Genomic DNA, 17,566 nt, shown 5'->3' on the forward strand with positions numbered 1-17,566 from the left:
TGAGCCGCTGGAAAAGGGGCCCGCGCTTGTTTAGGCGTGCTTGTTGCATCGTCTGGCGCCGCGTGGCCCCGATTCGGCGGCCACTCTTCGCACATTTCCAGGAAAGCGCGACGATTAACAGAGTGCCGATACCGATTTGCGACAAACTCGGGCGCACGCGCCTCAGTTTTTAATATTCAGGCGCGCGCGCGTGGGCAGGTTAACTGCGCGGGAGAAACATCTCAATCGGTTGTGGGGGCGATTGTGCGGAACCCTCAAAAGTCAACCTGAGGACAATGCCCCCTCATTTTCTGCCGGCTCGGATTCCGTGACATTTATAAGTTAATTATTTCAATACAACTCGCAGTGACACCTTCCAAATTGCATTTCAAATTAAAAGCTTTTTGGGAGAGAAAAAGGTAAAAACCCCGATTTCCATACATTCAATTCACGAAACGTAATTACAGTGTTAAGTTATTTGGGAGAAACGACCAAATTATTACCACTGCAATTACTGCAAAGGCCGCAATTAGCTACAATGATATTTACTCTCGGCCCCCACATTTCACGATTCATTATAAGCGCTTCAACCCATGGCTTGACGGAACCCGAGTCCTAGCCCTGGAAATTTCACGGAGCGAAAACCAGATGTGTAACCCGATCGCAACGCGCTGCGCTGCGCACGATTCTTCGTACGCACGTACTCGATTTACAAAAGAATTATGGCTCAGACCAGGGCGTCTGTCTGTCTCTCGACAGATTTAACTCTTTAATTCGAACCTTCCAAATCTGCTCAACTCAGTCAAAACTGAACGTAGCAAAATACTCTCTTGCCAGGAAATGTTGGCAAAAGAAATCACGAACCCACCCCTCCCACCCCCGACCTACCCCACTCCCGCCAACCTCTCGTTCCCCACCCCCAAAAAATACAGAGCACTCAGTATCAACCGAGCAAAAAGCAGCTGCTGCACCAAAGGGGTCATGAGGATTCAAAAAAATATATATTTCGAGTTTGGAGGTTTCTCAGCTCATGCGCAGCCTGAGACAATCTCACTTACATGACTCTGCGGGGACTCTTTTAATTTTATTCCCTTCCAGATAATTCCACATGGGTCGACCAAGTGGCGAGAATTTATCAAGTGTCGGAGGATTACTTGCAGATACTGCCTCTCTGTATGATGGATGTGCGTGCTGTACAAGTTGGGCCAGGAACAGAGGACCACAGACACTTAGTAACATCGCACTTTGTTTTGAATATACTTTTTGGATTGCGTTTTTTTTTGTCATACATTCATTGCCAAATGTGATTTGGAAGGTTAAGGAAACATAACTCTTAATTTGGCTACGGAATAAAACATTCCAAGTGACCTATCTGTGTGCAGCAGAGGCAGACGGTGTGTCTATGAGTTTTTTTCCCCAGCTTTATGTGTTTTTTAAATAGAATGCCCTTACCCCTGGACTAAAGGATTTAAGATGTTATACCAAATCACGAATTTATAAAAATGCATATTTTTTCACGACTTTATTCGTGGAAGTCTTGCAGAGGAGCGAGCGCAGATTCCCACGCATCTGAGAACGGCTGCGTTAAAATATTTTCAAAGAACCTCTTCTGAAAAACCCTTCAAGTGACCTTTTTAAAATCTTTACACAACAGGGGGCACATTTTCCCACACACACGCCACTATGAGATTGTCACTTAATGTTCACGGCGAGATTGTATTTTTTTAAGCTGATGGTTTTGTTGTGGAGTAATTGACCAGATTGAGACCATCAACTCGGTATCCTTGAGAACCCAGTTTAAGGGTGCCAAGATGGCGAGATGTTAACTACCTTGCCTGGTATACAGGAGGTCGTGGGTTTCATCCAATTATACAATGCCTGTATATTTGGAGTTTGCATGTTCTCCCCGTGGTCGCGTGGATTTTTCTCGGGGGACGGGCGGCGGGGCAAGGGTGGCATGAGAAAGGACCGCTTTCTCGTGCCAAGGGGCGATGGCACTCCCTCCGGCTACTTTTCCTCGTCGATTAATGACTAAAAAGTGCAATCGACCACGTATTTCTTCGTGGTCGATTCCTCGAGCCTCTTGTGAAGAAAGGCGTTCGCCCCCTCCCTCCCCCCACCAAGTCCTGACTCCCGAAGGCAGGAAACCCCCCTCCCGGCCGCCATGCCCGTCGTGACACGGCCGACGACGCCGGTGGTGACACTGCGCCGGCACACACGCACGGGAACAGGCCACGGGGACCCCTTAGTCCCCCGTCACTCCACGTGTAATCCGATTAGTCGAGCGATCGAACCCAAAATAATATTAACGACAATCGGGTCGAGCAATCGATAACTTACAATGAACGGGGACTGCCTGGCTCTAACGCCATCGGCCGCCCTGCACAGAGCAGAGACTCCACATGGGCAGGGTGCCCACGTGCGAAAGGGTAGGAGGTGCGCGCTCTGCGATCCCTTGCTCGTGCCACCGCTGGTCGGAAGGGCCTCCGCGAGAGCGAGCTCGAGAGAATCCCTCTGGAGGGCATTTGGCCAACGTGGAAGCCGGTCGTTGACGGACCGCAGTCGCGTCCTTTCGGAGCGTGCCGGGTGGACGGAGAGGAAACCGTCCCACTGTTTCAGGCGCCGCGCGGCGGAGATCGGAATGAACCAGCGACTTCTGGATTGCAAATCCGGCGCGCTAACCATTACACCACAGTGAGCATTGGTGACTGCACTGTACTGATGAGTCCTAGTAAGGACAAAAACAGTCTACGGTTGTCCATCGCTGTATCGCTGCTGCTGACGGTCACATTTGCTAAAAATTTGTTTTTATGGGAACCTAAGAGGACCACGGTGGAGTTCTTCAGAGCCTGTCTGTGGTTGTTTCAAAAGGCACAAAGGCCGAGCGATGTTTGTACATGTTTCTGTGTGTTGTTTGAAACATTACACCGGCAGCAGCACACGTGCGGGAGGTGTTGAAATGTAGCAAAGTGCTCCTCCTTCCCCACCTACCCCCATCTATCTCCAACTACCCCCCACCTACCCACCACCTACGCCCCCCCCACCTCTCCACCTACCCCCACCTACCCCCCCTGTCCATTGCGCCCTCCCCCCCAAACCCCACCCCACCACTTTGGCCCCCCTCCACCGAGACTCCCCAGCCCAGTGGTAAAACAAACTGGTAACTGATTGGAAAGCTGACCTGGGTTACGGGTCGCAGGTGCCCTGTAATGCAATTTACTTACATGCAGTGGGATTCCTTTTCCAGTTGTGTTAGCTTAATTAACTTTGAGTCTGTGTAAGCCGAGGACAGTCAATGGCCAACGCATTACCAACAACGCACATTAAAATGGGGCAGCACGAGCTTCTAATGATGCAAGTGGAGCTAATTATGTTTTCCTTTAACATGAATAACTAACAAACAAAAAGTTTTAGTTAAACGAAGAACGTATTGCCGCGATGCTGTTGTGTAAATCTTGGCAAACTACAAACTCTGGGGAAATGATGATCTGTTGTTCCCAGTAATGTTTGTATAGAACTACAAAAATGTGCGTGCCACCACTGACTAATAAACGTAACCTCAACGTACATTTTAATACCGTGCAACGTTTTATGTTCATAGCAATTACAGCATTAACCCATCACGCATTGCATGATAAATAATTTACTCCGCTGAAATATGGACCAACGCCAACTTAAATCCTTTAAGACAGGACAAAGAAAAGGCATATCGGCGTTATTTATTTTCCTAACAGCAAGAAAACTATGACTGATAATTTATTCTGCTTAGGGGGACGATTAAACGCTTATTGTATTCAACGGCCACGCATTTTGGTGCGCGTTCCAGACCATAAGTCTCTTGGCTGAAGCTTTTTTGTCCGCACGCCAACAGCCGCCGGTGTATGACGCCAACGATCGGCGGGCACCAGCGATCCGTGTGGACGTATGGGAGAGGCTTTAAACAAAAAAAACGCAGCTTTTGCAGGACAAAAATTCCAATGCAGTTACGGAGCTTAAGGACACCCGTAAAACTGTCACGGTGTAACAATACGCAGAAAGCCTGCCTCGGATAGCTCGGTAATAAACCAAAACTCCCGCGGAGAGCCAGAGACGGAGAGAGGGCGAGCGAGTGAGACGTTGCCAGGCCCAACTTGCGTTGCGCTACCGTGGGTGTCGTGGGTGTCTGGACACCGACGACATGTTTAGCTTTGGGGGTAAAAAAAAAACTCCTGCCATTGCAGGGTCAGCGTTTTCCCTCCCCTCCTGCGAGGAGACGTGTAAAATGCTGATTATGCTGTTCACGGGGTAGAGTTAAACACAGGGTTTGTATGCAGGCAGGAAACTCGGTACCCGAGTGAGCAGCCGCTAGTCGTGTGGATTTTATATAGTTACGGCTTCATTTGATGCTGGAGCTGTTCAGGGCTGAGCTCCAGAAAAAAAATATGTCCGTGCCCGACCTCCTGTTGAGGATCCAGGAAGTTTTGGGACCCCCAGAAAATATTCCCAAACAAATTAAGCCCCGAATACAATTCTGGTGCGGTCGAACTACTCTTGTCCATGATGAGGTTAGGGGGTGCAAATTCTCCGACCTTGTCTGTAAATCTTAAACTAAGCATTGTTGAACTTATTTCGCACCACCATACGGAGCCAACCGTGCCAATCGGAGGAAGGACGACCAGCTAAACACAAAAAGCGATTATAAAGAAATGAGTTTTCAATCTAGACGATGATGTAAAAGTGCACAGCTCCAGTGGCTTCCTAACATCGGAAGGAAGAGCGTTCCAGACGGCCCCAGAAGTGCATCTGAAAGTGCGCGACGCGGTGACCAGCCCTTGTTCGATGGCCAGACAAAAACAACATTGGCGATACGCAACATTGACAGCGGTCACCAACGTATGAAGAACTCCACAACTCTGGCTGTCGCCTGATGATGCCAGTTGTAATTACTGGCGAAACGTCACAGTACTCGAATTGTAAATGTTATGGGTTTACTCTCCAACACACCGGTGCACTGTACTAGTAACCAAATGGCATGTTTTATTTACATGACAAACCTTACTAATCGGCTATGTCTAGTGGTGGCGGGTTTAGCGACATTCATATTTACGCGATCTAACCCAAAAACCTCTATTATGGAAGAACTCCTACTTCCCCGGCCTCTATTTAAGTGCGATAGCTTAAAATGACACCAGTTATATATTTTTTTCATTTGTAATTATAAAAAAAAATAACCACAGGACCCCATTCGCCGCTAGTGGGACAACGATCCACGTCCAGTGTAGCTGCACCCCCCCCCCACCCTCGTGCTCGTAACTTGGTGGGGGGAGGGGGGGCTCCCTCCGCATTCCCTGCAGCCGCAACGAATTGGCCTAATGCATTCAGGGTGCGTGTGTTCCATCACCCGTCCCATTCCTGGCATAATAAAGGTTGCAAATGATACTCCAGTGACGCTAAACAGTTTCGGTCCAAAGAACGTCCTCAGCAAAAAAAGAAAAATGAGCATCGTAGAATTTACTACGCTTGCTGAAACAAAAAAAATGGTAAGTGTTCCACAAACGAGACTTTAATGCGGTCTCTCAGTGGTTGGAGGTGGAATGCATTTCGGTTTCATTTCATGTAAAAGAAAGGCAGAAAATGTGTCAACTCTATAGATGAAGTTGATTCAGTGAGGCTGAATTTCATAAACAACATCTATGCCCAACTTACAAACAAGTAGCGTTTCATTGTTCGAAACATCAGCCAATGTTGATTATGACGATGTTTAGCCAATCATTCTGACATCTTTTTGAGTAGATTCAAAAAGGGATCATTTCGCGAAAAAGAGTCCCAGGGTAAAACATCAAACTCAAGCCAAATGGGGCTGGGGGAGTGGGGTGAGCCAGCTCTGAGTTTGCCCGAGGAGCTCCGATGGAGTGTGGCCACATTTAAACGGGGCAGAAAGTGCAATCTCAACTCGCGTACGGTGCACACTAGACATATATGTATATGCAAGGGCCAGGTCGGAGGCGCTTGCAGTGAAACACAAACTTAGCGCGGTCCTGCATCTGCACACTCGCTCGTTTCGAGAGAGGAAGAAAAAAAATCTCTCCCGACAACAAAGCTTCCTAATTTACACTTCCGTGGAAAAAGAAAAGCAGACAAAGAAACGGTGGGAACGTCTCGCCGGTTTGGAACTTTATGACATAGCGTCAGTTATACAAGTACCAGGAGCCAGACTTTAAAGTTTACCCTTCATTTAGCTGGGAAGCTTACACTCGAGGGAGTAATGGCACATCCATTCATTGATTATAATTATCGATTTTTTCAAGCTCACAATACCTGCATTCCAAATGCTTTCTAACAACTTGTGTTTAACAATTAGAATATATATATGTTGCTGTTGGGTAGTGTATCGTACTATGAACCTAGAGACCTGAGCTCACCACATCCCGACTGGACGACAGCAAATGGTCTCCTTCACGCTCATCCCAAATCCCTCATCTCTAAACTCACTCGTAAACGTTACCTCATCACTGCAATACTCACATCGTAGTTCCCACCGGCACTGAATCCAGTCCAAGAAACTTTCAAGATAGGACTAATCAGCATATTCAATTTCCTCCAAGCACCCGTCCCCTGCCTACCTCTCTCCCTCCTCATCTTGATCTACTTCCCTCCAAATACTCTCCTACCGCTCACCTCACTCTACTCACCTCCATGCACTCTCCGATCTCTCAATTCTCATCTCACTCCACTGCCCACCACACTCGCTCCAGCAACCAAGGCTTTCTGTAACATTTCCCAGCCCACTTTTGCTTAGTGGGAGGTCGCTCATTCTCCTCTGCTGCTTTCCCCCAGCCGTCCGTGCTGTCAATTCCCCACCCCTATTCAAGACCTGCCTTTTCCCCCCTCTGCCTTTGACTGAATGACTCTTTCTCCCGATAAAATGTCCACTGTTCTGCACAGCATGGCGAGATGCAGCTGCATTTCAACGGTCTATAAATCCAACCATAAACACTCCTAATAGAGCCGCCACAATGTAGGTGACAGCAGTCCACGTGGAACGTTCAGCATCTATAGCGCACGCTGTTAGGATAGGGTGCGACAGGAACTCCCTCATTTCACCCAGAATGCAGTTGGTCATGACATCCCATGACTGACTGCATTCAAGTGACCACACTGTTGATGAAATTAAAAAGTACGTAACCAGTCTCGACACATTTTAAACTTTTGAACTGAAGTACATATTGGAAATAACTCGTGTTTTTTTTCTTCTTCTTTGTTAAATACATAATTAAGCGTGCTGTTCAAGTAACTCAATATCCCACTAAATATTTTTCTCAATTAAATAAATCGTGCTTCAAAAGGCCAAAAATAAAAGGCAACTGTTTAGCCATGTGGAACTTGCTTTCAATAATAAATCTGGATGGCAGCAGTAAATTATTAGAAGCACAATGAACAACTACCCTTCTCTGAACTCACAGTCATCCGTCAGTGCCAGTGAGCTGTGGAGACTCAGCATTTTTCCACGTACTCAAGCTGGGGGAATGTATTTACTGAATTTAAGCATCTGCAGCTCACCAAGGCATCACCACGTGGTCAGGCATATCCTGAAAACCGCAACGAAGATTCGCATATGGTGCATCCTCGAGAATCACGAACATCGCCCACAGGCATTTCAGAAGGATGTCTGTTAACTGCCATCCTACCCAGCTGGTTCAGCAGCACTGGATTCACCGATTCACAACCTCCCCGATACCACGAACGATCGCAACTCGTCGTCCCAATTCCAATTTAAGACGCCAATTTCTCTCTTAACACCACTCACGGCGGAAGCTCCTCCACTCGATAAGAGCCCCGGAAATCCCCTCGACAGGGATTTTGCATTGCTTACTCTCCTAAGCCAGCCGTCTCAGAAGTGGTGGGGGTTAACCACAACTTTTCACCCCACCACAAGCATCCTGCCTAACGACTAACTGCGGCGCATCCGTTTACGCAGCTGGGTAGACAGAGTTGTGGCAATGTAAGGATCTTTCCCCGCTGTTTCAATCCGCAGGTTACGATCAAGATATGATGCATGCACCGCAACCACAGGAATCAATACTAATCGACGAAGCAATAGCCCACGTTGCTCAAATGCGCTATGGGCACAAATATCATGAATAAAGTCGAAGCGTAGTATTTTAATTGCCTCTCCGCTCTTTCTCTATCCCTGCTTTTGCCCACGGAATATAATTGCCTGCTCTGTGTTTGAAACTCAAATTCGATGGCCACCAATGTGAATTTGTTATCCGTTTGAAATACCCCAAATTCACATGGCAACCGGTGCCAGCTTGACTTGTGTGCAGGACGGGTTGCACGACTGCAGGCCCCAGCAGGGCAGACTGATGCCTTCCAAAGCTCTCGTGTTGCACATATCAGGAGAGACTGCACTGCCAACAGATTGAGTCTACAAGCAGCTGTTTGACCTGATCAAGAAAACACACCTGCACCACAATTAATTTAACTCTTCATCTGCACGATCACGCAATTACAATTTATCGTTAACAGAGGAGAGCGGAGGTGAATGTTAATTTTTTTATTTGAAAAAAAGTATGCAGTGAACAATCTGGAAAAAGCTGATAACATATAGTCCAGGTTATTTTTGCTCTCCCAGCATGTTACAGCATTTCACATTTGTTGTTAAAAATACTGTATATATTCTTTCGATAATAAAGCATTCCCATCCACCACCGGAATAGCACGGAATAGAATTGTAAGCTAAAATTATAATGGCATGATTAAATAATGCAGCAATGCCACCTGCTCCAGCGGAGACAGATGGCCGCATCTGCAGTTGTGCCCCTTTTCTCAGCAGAACATTCCCCTCGAAAAAGTTGAAATGAAGCGCGCGGTGAAAAATGAATGAAGTCGGGTAATCGCTCGAAGTCTCGGGCCATCTGCCACGCCGGCGTCACGCCTTCCAAACGGAGCTCCTCTCTCCCCGCGGCTCAAGTGCGAGTGCAGACGTGACGAGGCAACAAAATCAAGCGGCGGACGTACGGACGGACGGAGCGGCCAAGGCCATCAATCCAGCTACCGTCACAGAGCATCGACGCTCGGAATCACTCCCTCTTGCCCGGCATGCCCGGCACGCCTGGCAACGCGAGGACGGTCCGGCCGAGCGGCCTCGGCCGTACCACAACGAGCCGCGGCTCTTGGCCCTGAGCCGCCACCGGTCAATCTCGGATACCCGTCCACAGGCATCGATCTTGTCACCGGCTGGCGAGAGCTCCGGGGGGAGAGAGCGTTCCACGAGTAAATAATTCGTGGTGCGCCTAGCGCGTAGCGCTCGCGAGGCCGCTAGCTTCGCGGGAAAGCGCGCCGCTAGCGCATCGCGATGGTTGTCGCCAACGCGACGATGTTCAGCTTACGCGATGCCGCGCAGCAAAGTGTAAACAACGAAAACCATACTTACAGCTCCCTCGGCTGAGATGACACAAGTCTGTCAACACCGATGTATTGCTTAAGATGAAATTTGAAGTCGCATACCCAGGTGACTTTTGTAAAATAGTCACAACAGGGACAAACGGGCGGCGTGTCTGTGCACAATGTTACTTTCGCATTCCCAAAATCACCTGATACATTATGAACATCACGAACACCATTATCACCGATGCTCTATCCACTGCCGCCCCACACTGTCACCACCCCTCGCGGAATCGCAATGCCGCTATCCATCTCGTTCCTGTATGACTCTGGATCTAATCGCCTCATCTCTGCAGTGGTCACTCTCTTGGGCGCGCATTACATCCTTCGGCTAACATTCTGTGACCAGACTCGCCCATGGTCCATTAAACCCACTTGCTTACCATGTCCCCAATTTCCATTTTCGACCCTATCCATATGATTCTCTTTCTATCTCCAAGTGTAATACAATACAGTAATAGTGTATATATATAGTCTATGCACTTGGCATAGAGATTGCTGTTATATAATTACGTACAAAAGTCCACATATGAGATCACCAACACACACACACTCGACCTCTCTTGTGAACACCACAACCACCCTGAGAAGCTTGAACAAGATCGGGTGGCACACCCCAACCCCTCGTCCCACCCGCCCCCCAACCGTCGGTGGTGAAAGCCACGCTTCTTTATTCGCATGGCAGAGAGTCCATCCAGATTTGACCAAACTTCACCGTAATGACGTTCACGTCGGCGACTGCCGAGCGAGCCGGCGACAGCCCCCCCCCAACCCACCCCGCCGGTGACCAATGTCAGCGGGCGGCGCGCGTGGCCATGCCGATTCCCGGTGGTTTTCAGCTCGGCCGCCGCTGTCCCCTACCCCACACCACCCCCCCTCAGCCTCAACTCTGCGGGGGGGCTTTCTGAAAGGGGGCCACATCTGCCGTGCCGGGCGAACAAGAAGGGCGGCGCCGTGAAGTAAAAAAACGATCGCCCGCTCGCTCGCTCGCCCGCCTGCCCGCTCGCCCCCGGGGCGAAACACCACGATCGGTTCAACTGGGGGCGAAGTGGGTGGTCGGGTAAAGAAAAGAAAAGAAAAATATGGAGGGTTAAGGGCAAGTTATCTTAAAGGCCAAATAAATGTGGAGATCGTTTCGTCTTCCCGGTTGTTACCTCCATTAAATTGTAGCCAATTTGTTCTCGACGACAGGTAAGAAAAAGAAACCCAAGGAGCAACTGCAATGTCCAACCACGAGGAGATCCATTGTTGATGTCACCGAATCGACTCCACGACGGCGATGACGGGCTGAGCCAACCACTCCGGCAGTGATTTCGAAGAGACTAACCTCTCCGAATGCCCATTACAAAAACCACCCGCGGAAAGTTCCAGATCTCGTCGGATCTCAAAAGCTCAGCAGGTTTGAGTCTGGTTGTTCCCACCGCCTGTATACCTGTGGCAGCAAAAAGGAAGCTTACCAATGGGGGATACTGTGTGCGTGCGCGTGCGGGCGTGCGCGGCATTCCCAACGACCGTGCTGTGAGCGTGCGAGGTGACGTACAAGGGAGGCGTCTGAACGTGGGACGAGTTCTCCGGGAGGCACCTGGGCACCAACTGGTCACCAGCGGATGCAGCTCCCTCCAATCGGTCACCTGCATCATCCGCAGCAACTGCTCCCTCCGGCCTGCAGGTCAAGCAAATGGAACATCGTCATCCTCGTCGTCCTTGCAATTACGGATGAGGTCATCGGCAACCGCCCCCGCTGAACTAAGGCATCCCCACGCCTTTTGAGTCATGGGGGTTATTTGACCATACCTCACCGTGCAGGTCAGTTTGTTTTTGATATAGGCGGGGAGTGGGCGGAGCGTACGGGTGCAGTACAAGAATGTTTTTTTGGTGCACTACCCATTGCTGTCTCCAGTGCAGGCCCGTAGCAGCCCGGTTTCATCCGACGTAGTAGCCAAGCACCCTAGAACAATCCAGGCTCGAACCCGCTTAGCTCCCGAGACAATAAAATGGGAAAATTAATTGCCGATATGTGGGAAGTGGACAGCGGTCTCCCTAGGGAGAGACTGAGGCCATCTCTGGGAATGTGTCAAATGTTCACGACTGGCCCTGGACCGCCGCTGCCAATGGAGATGAGTGGAGCCTTCCGAGCTCGTACGGACCTTGACTTTTATAGCAACAACAAAGGCTCTAATTGGAACGTGAACGTTAATTGCATATTGTGAGTACTCCAAGCGCACCAATAAATACGTCCAAACGATGACATTAACAAGAACCGGAATGAACGCACCATGCGCCGTGAAGCTTAAACGCATCCCGTTCACAACAATCGGAGCGCGTGTACGTTTCTAAGGACAATCGACGCGTCTGTACGTTAATAATCACAATCGACATGTGTACGTTTCTAATGACAATCGACGCGTCTGTACGTTAATAATCACAATCGACATGTGTACGTTTCTCATGACAATCGGCACGCGTGTACGTTTAAAAATTGGAAGCAACAGCGTGGCACACCACACTCCGCCTTGGGCAAAACGCTAAAAACCAGAACGATCCGCTGTTTACCATTGGCCCACTTGCAGAGCTCATTTACGTTTATTTATACAATACACGTACACTAGCCTTCGTCCATAATGCCTTGAGGAGCCCATTACAGCACGTGCTAATTGAACCAAAGTGCTTGTTTAAGTCTAATAGCGCTGTGCTGGGAGAAGAGAAGGCAAGGGGGGGTGGGGGGGTAAATAAAAGTCCTCACGGACCACGGCTAATTGTCATGGAAATACGGGCAGGAGAAGAGGTAAACTTTAGAAAAAGCACGTGCACAGTTTGTTGACTCAGCTTAACGGGGGAGAGTGGCCTCGGTTGTTTTCGCTGGAAAGCCCAGGGCCGAAGCCAATTTAAATTTGAGCACGGGGCGGCGGGCGATTGACGGATGGACGGACGGGGTCAAGCAAACACTCGCTGTTGACAGGCACGTGCAGGTTTGGTCAGACTGGACTGGACTCACGGACGGACGGGCTGACTTATGAACTGACCGACGGATGGACGGATTGACCGATGAACTGAGTTTACTGACGCATGCACGGACAGGACTGAGCGACGGACACACAGACTGGACAGACAGACTGGACATACTGATGGACACACGAATGGGCTGATTCACCGCTGAACACACAGACAGACTGACCCACGGACCGATATACTGATCGATTGATGGACAAACGAGCAGGCTGACTGATTTACCGATGAACGGTCAGATAGACAACACTGACGGAGAGACTGACTGATGGACACACGAATGGGCTGACGTACTGCTGCAAAGACAGTCAGACTGACTGACGGTCAGACAGGCTGATGGACACACGAATGGGCTGATTCACCGCTGAACAGACAGACTGACCCACGGACCGATAGACTGATCGAGTGACGGACAAACGAACAGGCTGACTGATTTACCAAAGAACGGTCAGATAGACACACTGACGGACAGATTGACTGATGGACACACGAATGGGCTGACGTACTGCTGCAAAGACAGTCAGACTGACTGACGGTCAGACAGGCTGATGGACTGACGACCGACCGACGGTCCGATGGACGGAGCGGACATCTGGCAAAGGCGCCGCCGACCGAAAGGAAAGGGGTTGTCTAACGAAAGCAGCAGCTGGTGCGCGTTTGTGTCCCGTCCACGTTGGCGAGCTGAGCCAGGTCGGGCCAGCGCCAGCGGGCTCGCTGTCAAAACAAATCCCCTGTGACGACGTCGCCGTAATGCCCGTGTCAGATTTCCCCCCCCCTCTCTCTCCACCCAGAAGAGTGGCGGGAGGGAGGAGGCATAAGGGGTCGGTGGAGGGGTATAGGTCCTGATGTACACGCGCGCGACACTGACTGTCTTCGGTTTAGAGTTGCCAACCAAGCGCCTGCTGACCGAGTTGTATTTGACCATTTGCAACAAGAATAATGACGTTTATAACGCGCCAGATTTTTCAGACAAGTCAACTGGATTTCGTCCGAAGGAATACAAAAGCCATCCCTCCCCTTTATCCAATCTTTACATCAATAAACAAGTGCGTCATCAAGCAGGCAGGCACTCATGCACGGAGATTAGCGGTTTCCAGATAGGGCGCAGTTTACATTGTACACGATGGGCACTGATGAATTGAGACAAAAAACCAGGGGCAATGCAAACACAGAGCACTTAAGCGCATCCGCGGGCCTAAAGCCGACAGCTGTTTTTGGTGACGCCATGGTACTTTTCCCGCTATTGTGCGAGCGGGACTGATCTGTCCGTCATAGCCGTACGCACACACCCACACGGCATGCGCGTACCCACACGGCATGCGCGCACCCACACGGGGCATCACGAGACACCCAACGCTTATGCCAATGCTAGAGCAGAAATGCCACTTGTTGGGGAGCGCCTTCATCGAGCGGTGGATGAAAAGGGCATTCATTGTATTGTGATTAAAATCGTTATTAACGTGCAACAAAAAATAAAAAAAACCTCCATCAAAAATGAGCAGCTTTAAGAATTATTTGAAGGATTTTTAGAAACGAAAGAATAAATTGTTTGTATGATCCAAGACGTTTTCCGTGATCTCAGCAGGAGCAGAGGCTGAATAGCGGTCACTGGCGGATGAGCCAGTGGGTGGGCAGAGAACTGATAACAGACATCGTGAGCATAGCGGACACACGCACACAGCCATTTGGCAGCACGCTGCGTCTTGCACGGCCCGTACATCGCCATTGCTGCCATCCTGGCCGAACAACAACGACGACGCAACATAAACAACGTGACGCGCTCCACCTCACTGCGAGTGCTGTCGTCGAGCATTCCATCATCATCATCAGCCATGATCTATCCACTGCTGGTTAAAGGCTTTTCATCTCTCACGGTTCTGCGATGTAACATTCATTCAATTTTTTTTTGTAAAAACTCGCCCGCACTAAAGAGGGTACTTTACAGGATGCATTAAACGAAGGTTGTACCCCCACCTATAAAATCAAGACACATGTAAAGATATAAAAATGAGAGGACGTACTCAAGGAAAAGCTAAAAGAAAAAGTCTTGAACTGTTTGTTCGGTGCTCGGAGTCAATCTGAGGGCCGGCAAAACAGAGTTCTCCACATCTGAGGCACCACACTCGAGAAGGCCCCGACTGCGACCACTACCGCCCAGCGTAGAATGAAACATCCTAGGTTGAGCTCGCAGGACCTGGCCCGAGGAGCGTCCCATCTAGAGGACCTGCACACCAGCCGATTATCCACGGAGGACGCCCTCTCAGGCGCGTTTCCTCGCCCTGGTGGCCACCGCTGGTTGGGCTCTAACCACTGACCACCACCATCCTTGCTCGCCATGACAAGGCCTGCCCAAGCACACTCACTTTACTTAACAATGACTCTAACTTGCGTACTTGCTCAAATCCACGGGTGCCTTCGAGCATTATTGGCGATAGGTAAAATAAATACATAGATTTGCTGTTCCACGGAAAAATCTGAGATTTTTGTTTCAAAGTCAAATCAGTCTTCCAGACTTATGTCAACCAGGCATGTAACAATAAATTAGCCTAAACTGTACAGAGGAATAATAAACAATAATAATAAACAAGCAATGAATACCAACGAGAGGGTACATTTTTTTATGAAAAATAATTTATTCTGGAATCGAATTGCTAGAGTCAAGATTCGTGACAATATAATTGTCAGGGGAAGTTGAGAATCGCTACACGCCATGCGTGCACGCTGAGCCCTTTCTTAATCCACTGCTGGATGAGGGCCTCCCCACGGCAACGTGTCATTGGCGTTATTTAATCATACGTCATTACGTGAGCCTATAACAACTTTGTTACGAACGGAGGTCACCCATCCACGCACTATCCAGGATTAGGTCAGCTTAGATTCCGAGGTCTGACAAAATTGGGACACACTGCTGGTGATTTAGTCATCTGGAAATGTGCAGCACGTTTTGAAGGCCGGGCCATGGTTTGAGTTATTTGCGGAGCCAATTTGGAAAGCTTTTTGAGGACCCTTTCCAATGCCAGAGTGGAACCACAATCCAACAAATGCTACCAGCCTGCCTGACAGGTCGCCAACAGTCATCAGCGCGTGTCTGCGCCGGATAGGCAATTTGGCACAATCTCTTACACGTTTCCCTCCCACAGAGGCCACGTTGTATACGTTTAGCGCCTACGTACGCCGTAAATACGCTGCAAGCCAGGTGCGTTGTTCGCCTTCAGGAGCATGGCGCACCACTTTTCACGTGCGGTATCTAAAAAAGGCCTTAGTGCAAATATTCCTAGGTGATTGAATACATGAACTCGTCCTTATATAATACAAAGTGTAGTTTTAGTTTTTTTAACGCAGTAATAATTACATTCATGCGGGTCTGTGATTCAACGGTTGGGGAGGTGAGGGCTGGCGGATCACGTGGAGATTAGTAAGATTCCCAGATGGCAGTACAGCAAAAGTGGATGTAATGAAACTGTACGGAACTCTTGAGTGCTCTCTCCCTTGTACGAGTTGGTTTTCGCCAGGCACATGGTGGATAGCTACCACAAGCCAAAGGCTAATTAATGGATATGGTCAAACATGCCATTTGCAGGACCCTCCTGAAACGAGATGCATTGGAACCCAATGAGATTTTCCTGGATCAACAAGGGGCATGCTTTTCATTACTACTCCCACTACTACTTCATTACAGCAGTGTGCCAAAGGCAGAACACAATGAAGCCAGAGTCATCAGCCCCAATCGCTCAAATCCTAAGAGTTGGCCACAAGCAAAGACTTGAGAGCTCCTTTTCCTCTGGCCAACTTTAAGCTCGAGGCTTTAAGGGGTCCTGAAAACAACAGCGGAGTGCCAGCGCGCGCTCGCTCGCTCGCCTTCCCCACTCAAACGGGCGCACGATGACGGAAAGGGACGGAGAAACCGAGAGTTGTACGGCGGCGTCCATTCTCATTTTCCAGATCGGGTTGAAATATTTATGTCGTGGCCGTGCAGTGGTTAGTGCACCGTGCTCTGAATCCGGCAGCCGTGAGTTCAAGTCCCGGCCAACGCCTGACAGCATTGGTGAGCAATATCCGAACCGGTCCTGGGAAATCCCCACCACCCTTCACCAGCTCGCCTTGACCAGCGTGGTGAAGTATGGTTGAGCAAAAACAACCCCCATCACCGAAACGGCGCGTGGACGCCTTCATCAACCGGACGATTGACAAATGCCCGTACAAGTTGAATTACAAACCTTTATGCGAAGAAATGTAATAGCACCGCCACAATAGCGTAGCTGGACGCCTCTAGTGGGAATGTCCGTTCATTCGCAGATGAGGATAAACAAAACACTTTATTCTTTGGTTCTTTTCGGTTAAGTCACGTCTAAAAATAAAATAATAAATCAAAATAAAACAACACATTACGACGTTTCGATTGCAACACAAGCAATCATCATCAGGCATAAAAGAAATAGCAACAAAAATCTAACTAGAAAACTATAGACCGACATACATATAGTTTTCTAGTTAGATTTTTGTTGCTATTTCTTTTATGCCTGATGATGATTGCTTGTGTTGCAATCGAAACGTCGTAATGTGTTGTTTTATTTTGATTTATTATTTTATTTTTAGACGTGACTTAACCGAAAAGAACCAAAGAATAATTCCTGCAGTCACGAAAGCTCCCAAATTAAGACAAAACACTTTGGCAGGGTACGGGAAAATAAAGAGTCTGAAGCGGATAAAGAGAGAAGGAAAAGCAGTTTAATGTAAACATTCTATTTAGAATCAATAAATGTCCAAATGATGGGCCACTTTGTTGAGCAATCGTGTGTGGCCAGGTAGCTCAATACCTCAGTGGGCTTTGCCTGATAGGATGGGGATGGGTTTAGTTTTTCAACGGTTTTACTTAACTTGACTCCTATGTTTGTCGTGGTCAAATCTTGTAATCAAAATTGAGTCTACTTCCTGTTCAATCAATTCAAAATGTTACACACGTACTCAGATCCGGTGACAACGCATGCCTGTATCAAAATCGGCATCAATTAATCAATTAATTCGCTACTTTAAAGCAATTTACATTTTGTATGGACGCCTTATTATTTATATATTTGTGTAGGTAAAAAAACGCCGCGGTCCCTCAACTCTCGAATCGCCTGCTCCGTGTGAACGAGTTACAGAAGTAATCTAT

At 48.7% G+C, this 17,566-nt stretch overlaps 1 protein-coding gene across 10 annotated transcripts in view; it reads right to left on the reverse strand.

Moving 5' to 3' along the window:
* The window catches only part of LOC144720375 (diacylglycerol kinase zeta-like), a 237,113-nt gene that overhangs the window by 13,328 nt on the left and 206,219 nt on the right, over positions 1-17,566 (reverse strand). For all 10 annotated transcript variants that reach the window (XM_078597115.1, XM_078597114.1, XM_078597106.1 and 7 more), the window contains one exon: positions 10,946-11,068. In XM_078597115.1, coding sequence (XP_078453241.1) covers positions 10,946-11,068 — 123 coding nt within the window. The remainder of the gene's footprint in view (positions 1-10,945; positions 11,069-17,566) is intronic.

This window comes from Lampetra planeri, chromosome 8, assembly GCF_965212315.1.
Source record: "Lampetra planeri chromosome 8, kcLamPlan1.2.h2, whole genome shotgun sequence".
NCBI lineage: Eukaryota > Metazoa > Chordata > Hyperoartia > Petromyzontiformes > Petromyzontidae > Lampetra > Lampetra planeri.